Source organism: Theropithecus gelada, chromosome 19 (genome assembly GCF_003255815.1).
Source record: "Theropithecus gelada isolate Dixy chromosome 19, Tgel_1.0, whole genome shotgun sequence".
NCBI classification, from domain to species: domain Eukaryota; kingdom Metazoa; phylum Chordata; class Mammalia; order Primates; family Cercopithecidae; genus Theropithecus; species Theropithecus gelada.
In genome coordinates, this window is record NC_037687.1 from 12,574,046 (window position 1) to 12,582,974 (window position 8,929).

The 8,929-nt window shown below is 52.3% G+C and overlaps 1 protein-coding gene across 1 annotated transcript; it reads left to right on the forward strand.

Annotated features, from left to right (window-relative positions):
• Positions 1 to 3,564: 3,564 nt before the first annotated feature.
• Positions 3,565 to 7,777, forward strand: DAND5 (DAN domain BMP antagonist family member 5). Its single transcript, XM_025368921.1, has 2 exons — positions 3,565 to 4,064; positions 7,394 to 7,777. Exons 1-2 carry the CDS (start codon positions 3,654 to 3,656, stop codon positions 7,637 to 7,639), a joined length of 657 nt encoding a protein of 218 aa, XP_025224706.1. The 5' UTR covers positions 3,565 to 3,653; the 3' UTR covers positions 7,640 to 7,777.
• Positions 7,778 to 8,929: the final 1,152 nt, after the last annotated feature.

Here is an 8,929-nt window from a genome sequence, read left to right on the forward strand (position 1 = left end):
TTTTTTTTTTTTTTTTTTTGAGACAGAGTCTCGCTCTGTCGCCCAGGTTGGAGTGCAGTGGTGCGATCTCAGCTCACTGCAAGCTCCGCCTCCCGGGTTCACGCCATTCTCCTGCCTCAGCCTCCCGCGTAGCTGGGACTACAGGTGCCCACCACCACGCCTGGCTAATTTTTAAAATATTTTTAGTAGGGACAGGGTTTCACCATGTTAATAACCAAGATGGTCTTGATCTCCTGATCTCGTTATCTGCCTCCCAAAATGCTGGGATTACAGGCGTGAGGCACCGCGGCTGGCCACAATTTTTATAGTCTAGAGTGAGGCTCCCTCATACCATCTGTACATTTCCGTGCCCCTCCTCAGCAGGAAAACCTGGCTGCTTTTTGCAACATGCAAATACAAATAAACAATAGCTGTAAATTATTATTTTCTTTTTCCCCAAAAGTTTGGAATGATATAGCCCATTCTGAATGTTTTCCTTTTTACTTAATTTTTGGGGGGGATATCTTTCCTTGCTGAAACTTAAAGAGCTTCTGCGTTCTTGTATAGCTGGCATAAATAGCATTATAGAGTGTGCCTGGTACTTTTGGAAAAATGGAATGAGCAAGTGTGGCTGGAGGGAGAAAAGGGGGGCTTGTGGGGAGAGGAGGGTGGGGAGGTGATGGGGGCACATCCTCGCGGGCCTCCTCCTGAGGCTTTTTTCATGGAGGGTTTCTCATCAGAGGGACCAGTCTCGACTCAGGTGCTCACAGGCGCCCCCTGGCCGCTGTGGGCGGAATAGACTGGAGGGCACTGGTGGCCAGGACGAGAACTGGGAGACCTGGAAGGAAGTGACTGCACTGATCCGGGTAGGGGGACAAGGAGTGGGTGAGAAGCGGGCGGATTCTGGGTAGATTCTGGAGCTGACCGGAGTTACTGTCATATAAGATTGGTGGCGGGGATGGGTGTTAAAGAGATTGGTCAAAGGTGCTCTCCAAAGTTTGGAGCCTTAGCACCTGGCAGGACAGAGCTGCCGTTAACTGGGTCTAGAGGACACCAGAAGGGCAGGTTGGGCGACAGTCAGGAGCTAGGATGTAGCAGGGGAAGCACGCCCGCCCCTCCAGGCTTGGCGTCTGGGAGGCGGGTGTCCTGGGCGCGGCCGCCGCTCAGTCCCGGGAGCCGCCGCCAGAGGGCGAGCACGCCGCATCACACTCGCAGCTCCTTGGAGGCGAGGGCGCGGGAAGGGCTGGCCTCGTCTCTTCCCACGACCCCCGCCGCCTCCAAGCTCCTCACCTGGGTGCGAGATAGAGGTGCCAGGATCCAGCCAGGACCCCCCAGACACCTCCGGGGCTCCAAAGCCTGGGATGCGACTCTCACCCTCTTTATCTGCTTCTAACACTCCCAACCTCCACCCCCCCACCAAGCTGTTCCCACCGCCTCCAGCGCCATCTCAGGTGTCTGTAAAAATGCCACCTACTTGGGGAGGCCTTCCTTGACCACCCTGGAGACAGAAGCCCCCGCCCTGACCCCTCTAAGGAACATCCCATTTTAACAGCTTTTTAATCAAGACTCTGAAATGATCTTTATTATTGTTATTATTAATATTAATATTTTTGAGACGGTTTCACTGTCACCCAGGCTGGAGTGCAGTGGCGCGATCTGGCTCACTGCAGCTTTCACCTCCCGAGTTCAAGCAATTCTCGTGCCTCAGCCTCCAGAGGTAGCTGGGGTTACAGGCGCAGGCCGCCACGCCCGGTTTTTTTTTGTTTTTTTTTTTTGAGACTCAGTTTTACTCTTGTTGTCCAGGCTGGAGTGCAATGGTGCGATCTCGGCTCATCGCAAACTCTGCCTCCTGGGTTCAAGTGATTCTCCTGACTCAGCCTCCGGAGTAGCTGGGATTATAGGTATGCGCCACCACGCCCCGCTAATTTTGTATTTTTAGTGCAGGTGGGGTTTCTCCGTGTTGGTCAGGTTGGTCTCGAACTCCTGACATCAGGTGATCCACCCGCCTCAGCCTCCCAAAGTCCTGGGATTACAGGTGTGAGCCATCGCGCCTGGCCTTGCCCCGCTAATTTTTGTATTATTTAGTAGAGACGGGGTTTCACCATGTTGTCCAGGCTGGTCTCCTGGACCACAGCAATGAGCTGTGATTGTGGGACTGCATTCCAACCTGGGTGACAGCACAAGACCCTGTTTAAAAAAAAAAACAAAAAAAACACAAAGCCGGGTGCCATGGCTTACACCTGCAATTCCAGCACTTTGGGAGGCCAAGACGGGCGATTACCTGACCTCAGGAGTTCGAGACCACCCTGGGCAACATGGTGAAACCCCATCTCTACTAAAATACAAAAAAAAAAAAAAAAATTAGCCAGGTATGGTGGCAGGGGCCTGTAGTCCCAACTACTCGGGAGGCTGAGGCAGGAGAATTGCTTGAACCCAGAAGGCAGAGGTTGTGGTAAGCTGAGATCACGCCACTGCACTCCAGCCTGGGGGTGACAGAGGAAGACTGTCTCCCCCCAAAAAAAAAAAAAAAAAAGAGAAAAACAAGTCAGGCAAGATAGCCTCCTGTGCCTATATTCCCAGCATTTTGAGACCTGCACTTCAAGACCAGCCTGGGCAACATAGTGAGACCCTGTGTCAAATAAAATAATAATAATAATAATAATAGTGAGACTCCATCTAAAAAAAATAAAGAACAAAAAACCCAGCAGCAATAATGTTATTCATAGCTGATTCATGGTGTTACTGTGTAGGAACCGCTGTTTTAAGCTCCTTACATAAATTACCTCCTTGAGTCCTCAGAACAACCCAATGAGATAGGGACTGTTTTATCCTCATATTACAGAAGAAGAAGGTAAGGACCAGGATGGTTAAGGGATTTGCTCAAGGTTGCACAGCCAGGAAATTGCAATGCCTGGGCTGAACCCAAGAAACCTGGCTGCAAGGTATGCTATTTTTTTTTTTTTTTTTTGAGATGGAGTCTTGCTCTGTTGCCCAGTCTGGAGTGCAGTGGCGCGATCTTGGCTCACTGCAAGCTCTGTCTCCCGGGTTCAAGCGATTCTCCTGCCTCAGCCTCTTGAGTAGCTGGGATTACAGGCGCCCGCCAACACGTCCGGCTAATTTTTTTTTGTATTTTTAGTAGAGACTGGGTTTCACCATGTTGGTCAGGCTGGTCTCAAACTCCTGACCTCGTGGTCTGCCCACTTCGGCCTCCCAAAGTGCTGGGATTACAGGCGTGAGCCACTGCACCTGGCCAATTTTTGTATTTTTAAAGTAGAGACGAGGTCTCACCATGTTGACCAGGCTGGTCTTGAATTCCTGACCTCAGGTGATCCGGCCTTCTCAGCCTCCCAAAGTGCTGGGATTACAGGTGTGAGCCATTGAGCCCAGTCAAAAGTGTGCTTTTGCTAATTGGAGAATCGGGGTCCCAGGACTGGAAAGTCAGCTGCCCAGGGGCTTCAGGCATTGTGTGTCTCGGCCCCTGGCCCCAGACCTGTCTTTCCTGGTCCCCACAGCTCGCACACAGCAGGACCAGCCCCCATGTCTCTCAGCAAGTTGGGAGTGTGGGAACCCAGCCGGTCTGAGTTTACTCTCCTCCCCCGCTGTGGGTCTATAGAAATGCCTCCCAGGCTATTCAGGAGGGGCCAAGAGATTAAAAGCAGGTTCAGAGGGCTCAGATGCTACTCACCAGACAGCAGGGTCGACTGCTAGTGACCTTGAGCCCAGTCCTGGACGGACAGACAGACGGACGCACAGAGAAGCAGATGCTCCTTGGCCGGCTAATCACTCTTCTGTGCCTGCTTAGCGGGGCCCTGCCTACAGGCTCAGGGAGGCCTGAACCCCAGGCTCTCAGACCTCAGTCCTGGGCTGCGGCCAATCAGACCTGGGCTCTGGGCCCAGGGGCCCCGCCTCCACTGGTGCCAGCTCCTGCTCTTAGGAGCTGGAAGGCCTTCTTGGGCCTGCAGAAAGCCAGGCAGCTGGGGATGGGCAGGTTGCAGCGTGGGCAGGACGAGGTGGCTGCTGTGACTCTGCCACTGAACCCTCAGGAAGTGACCCAGGGGATGTGTAAGGCTGTGCCCTTCGTTCAGGTGAGTGTGTAGGTGTGGGGAGGAGAGGGCTGGGTCTCACCATTGGCAGAAGGCACAGGCCGTGGCCCCAGACAGATTTGGGTTCAAGTCCTGTATCCTCCACCTGAATGTCTCCGTGCCTCAGTTCCCTCCCTTATAAAATGGGACCCAAGCCTCTCCCACCTGGGCAGATGCAGTTGCCTCTATCCTGGTCTCCTTGATTCCACTATCATGCCCCTCTCCACCCCCAAGCCTGGTTTTCCACCCAGCAGCCAGAGGGCGCCTGTGAACACCAGAGTCAGATCTGGTTCCTCCTCCGGCTAGAACCCATGGCTCCCGCTTTACTCAGAACAAAAGGCCAAGTCCTTCCCACAGCCCACAGATTTCTGTACTGTCTGATCCCGTTACCTCCCTGATTTCACCTCCTCCCACTCTCCCCCTCACTTACTTTGCTTCTACACATCAGCCTCCTTTTCCTCAGACACCAACTTTCTTTCTGTTTTTTTAGACATGGGAGTCTCGCTATGTTGCGCAAGCTAGTCTTGAGCTTCTCGCCTCAAGCAATCCTCCCACCTCAGCCTCCTGAGTTCCAGGTGTGAGCCCCCGTCTCCTGCTTGATATACCAACTTTCTTTCTTTTTTGTTTTCAAGACAGAGTCTCACTCTGTCACCCAGTCTAGAGGGCAGTAGTACAATCTTGGCTCACTGCAACCTCCACCTCCTGGGCTCAAGTGATTCCCGTGCCTCAGCCTCCCAAGTAGCTGAGATTACAGATGTGCATTACCATGTCCGGCTAATTTTTGTACTTTTAGTAGAGACAAGGGTTGGCCATGTTGGCCAGGCTGGTCTTGAACTCCTAACCTCAGGTGATCTGACTGCCTTGGCCCCGCAAAGTGCTGGGATTACAGGTGTGAGCCACCACACCAGGCCGGTGAGAAGTCACTTATGAGGAAGGTGGCTCAGGATTTAAGCAGAGAAGGACTAGAATTTGGGGGAGACATGATAGATCCACTTGGAGGGGATCATAGGAGGAACTAACACGCATTGAGCACCTACTTTGTGCCAGGCAGTGGGCTAAGGGCTTTCTGTTGGATGCTTCCGGGCTCCTGTAATATTGCTGTCCCTTACACCTAGGGGTACTAGTTGGCTTCCTACTGGTACCATCACCAGGCCACCTTACCATCATATCCTGCTTGGCTTTTCTTTAGTCTTCTTGTTTATTTATTTATTTTTTTGAGATGGAGTCTTGCTCTGTTGCCCCGGCTGGAGTGCAATGGGGCGATCTCGGCTCACTGCAACCTCCGCCTCCCAGGTTCAAGTGATTCTCCTGCCTCAGCCTCCCAAATAGCTGGTATTAAAGGCACATGCCACCACGCCCAGCTAATTTTTGTATTTTTAGTAGAGACGGGGTTTCACCATGTTGGTCAGGCTGGTCTCAAACTCCTGACCTCATGATCCACCCGCCTCTGCTTCCCAAAGTGCTGGGATTACAGGCGTGAGCTACTGCACCCAGCCTTCTTTACTTTTCTTTTCATGTTTTTTTTTTTTTTTTTTTGAGATGGAGTCTGGCTCTGTTGCCCAGGCTGGAGTGCAGTGGCCGGATCTCAGTTCACTGCAAGCCCCGCCTCCCGGGTTCACGCCATTCTCCTGCCTCAGCCTCCCGAGTAGCTGGGACTACAGGCGCCCGCCACCTCGCCCGGCTAATTTTTTTTGTATTTTAGTAGAGACGGGGTTTCACCGTGTTAGCCAGGATGGTCTCGATCTCCTGAACTCGTGATCCGCCCGTCTCGGCCTCCCAAAGTGCTGGGATTACAGGCTTGAGCCACCGCGCCCAGCCTCATGTTTTTGTTTTTTTGAGACAGAGTCTCACTTTGTCGCCTAGGCGGGAGTACGGTGGTGCAATCTTGGCTCACTACACCTCCATCTGCCAGATTCAAGCAATTCTCCTGCCTCAGCCTCCTGAGTAGCTTGGGACCACAGGTGCCTGTCACCATGCTCAGCTAATTTCTGTATTTTTAGTAGAGGCGGGGTTTCGCCATGTTGGCCAGGATGGTCTTGAATTCCTGACCTTAAATGATCCACTCACCTCGGCCTCCCAAAGTGCCAGGATTACAGGCGTGAGCCACTGCACCCGGCATCTTCATGTTTTTTGTTAGAGACAGGGTCTTATTCTGTTGCCCAGGCTGGAGTACAGTGGTGTGATCATAGCTCACTGCAGACCTGAAATGCTAGGATCAAGCAATGCTACTGCCTCAGCCTTCTGAGTAGCTAGGCCTACAGGTGCACAACATTAGCCCAGCTAATTTTTTTTTTTTTTAATTTCCTTGTAGAGACAGGGTCTCACTATATTGCCCAGGCTGGCCTCAAGCCACTACATCCAGCCCTTGGCTTTCAAACACCCAGGTAACCAATTCCCTGAATTAGTGCTCTTTGTTGAAAGGCCTAAAGTGATTTCTTCTTTTTCTCATTTAATTAATTAATTTGTTTATTTATTTATTTATTTATTTATTTTATTTTTTTTTTTTTTTAGACGGAGTCTCGCTCTGTCACCCGGGCTGGAGTGCAGTGGCCGGATCTCAGCTCACTGCAAGCTCCGCCTCCCGGGTTTACGCCATTCTCCTGCCTCAGCCTCCCGAGTGGCTGGGACTACAGGCGACCGCCACCTCGCCCGGCTAGTTTTTTGTATTTTTAGTAGAGACGGGGTTTCACGGTATTAGCCAGGATGGTCTCGATCTCCTGACCTTGTGATCCGCCCGTCTCGGCCTCCCAAAGTGCTGGGATTACAGGCTTGAGCCACCGCGCCCGGCCTTTTGTTTATTTATTTTGGAGACAGAGTCTCGCTCTGTCACCCAAGCTAGAGTGTAATCGTGATCTCGGCTCGCTGCAACCTCCGCCTCCCAGGTTCAAGCAATTCTCCTGTCTCAGCCTCCCATGTAACTGGGATTACAGGTGTGCACGCCCAAGCCCGGCTAAGTTTTGTGTTTTCAGTAGAGACGGGGTTTTGCCATATTGGCCAGGCTGGTCTCAAACTCCTGGCCTGAAGTGATCCGCCCACCTCAGCTTCCCAAAATGCTGGGATTACAGGCGTGAGCCACCGCGCCTGGCTGTCCTTGTTGAATTTCAGTCATTTTACAGGTGAGGAAACAAAAGCTCAGAGAGGCTAAGTAATTTGCCCCATGTGAGCCACTGCACCCAGAGATGGCAGAGATGGCAGAGTCAGGATTTGAACCCAGGCAACCTGGCTGCAGCATCCGTACCTGTCAAGGTGGGGTGGAAGTGGACAGGTGATTATCCTCACCGCTCTGGTCCCAAACTCCACCACCCTGACCGTCTCCATGCCTCCGGCCCCAGGTGTTCTCCCGGCCCGGCTGCTCAGCCACACGCCTCCGAAATCACCTCTGCTTTGGTCATTGCTCCTCTCTCTACATCCCTGGCTCGGACCCCACCCCACTAGTCCTGTGCAACAGCTGTATGCCTGCTCGCAAACATTCGGCACCTGTGGTCCTGTGGTGTCACACTGGCAGCTCAGCCTCCCGTCGACGGGTGAAGATAACCACCGTGCTGATCGAGGGGTGTCATTGCAGCCTGAAAGCATGAACTGAGCATCATGGATGGGTGCACGGAGACACGCACCTTGGAGAGATGAGGGGAGACGGACCAAGAAAGACGTGGACCTGGATGATGTACTCTGGGTCAAGAGACCAGGGATGCAGGGTTAGGCAGACAGGTCCCCAGCGTCCTCACCCTGCTCCCCAGACACTAGACACCGTGCCCATCCTGGAGTTGCACCACTGATAGTCACAGCACACGCTGACTGACAACTCACTTTTTTTTTTTTTTTTTTTTTTTTTTGAGACAGAGTCTCGCTCTGTCACCTAGGCTGGAGTGAAGTGGCTTGATCTTGGCTCACTGCAACCTCCGCCTCCTGGGTTCCAGCAATTCTCCAGCCTCAGCCTCCCACGTAGCTGGGATTAACAGGTGCTCACCATCACACCTGGCTAATTTTTGTATTTTTAGTAGAGATGGGATTTCCCCATGTTGGCCAGGCTGGTCTCAAACTCCTGACCTCAAGTGATCCGCTCCGCTTGGCCTCCCAAAGTGCTGGGATTACAGGCGGAAGCCACCACGCCCGGCCAACCACTGACTGTTTACCAGGCCCCATGCTAGGCATCTGACACGTACTAACTCTTGTAATCCTTACAGCAGCTCAATGGGATAGTGGCTAACATCACCCCATTTTACAGATGAGACAATCAAGGCCCTGAGTGGCGAAGCCACTCACCCAGAGTCACACCACAGTACAGAGTCACACCACAGTAAGTGGCGCACAGTAAGCAGCACAGCCAGGATTCAAATCCACTCTGTTTTTTGTTTGTTTTTTTGGGTTTTTTTTTTTTTTTTTTTTTTTTTGTTTTGTTTTTAGGACAGAGTCTCTCTCTGTCACCCAGGCTGGAGTGCAATGGTGTGATCTCGGCTCACTGCAACCTCCACTTCCGGGGCTCAAGCAATTCTCCTGCCTCAGCCTCCCAAGTAGCTGGGACTACAGGTACCCACCACCATGCCCAGCTAATTTTTGTATTTTTAGTAGAGACAAAGTTTCACCATATTGACCTGGCTGGTCTTAAACTCCCGGCCTCAGGTGATCTGCCTGCCTCGGCCTCCCAAAGTGCTGGGATCAAATCCACTGTTAATCACTAGGCTGAACCATCATCTCTTATACAATGAGGTCAAAGACACTCCCAGCTGCAGGGAGGGCAGATGGCCCCACCCAGACCAGGAGACACAGCGATGACCTTGTCCTCGGGACACCAAAAAAGAAAAACAACAACAACAAAAATACCCAAACCAAAAATGCAAACCAAAGCACACAGGCAGACAGCTGCTGGG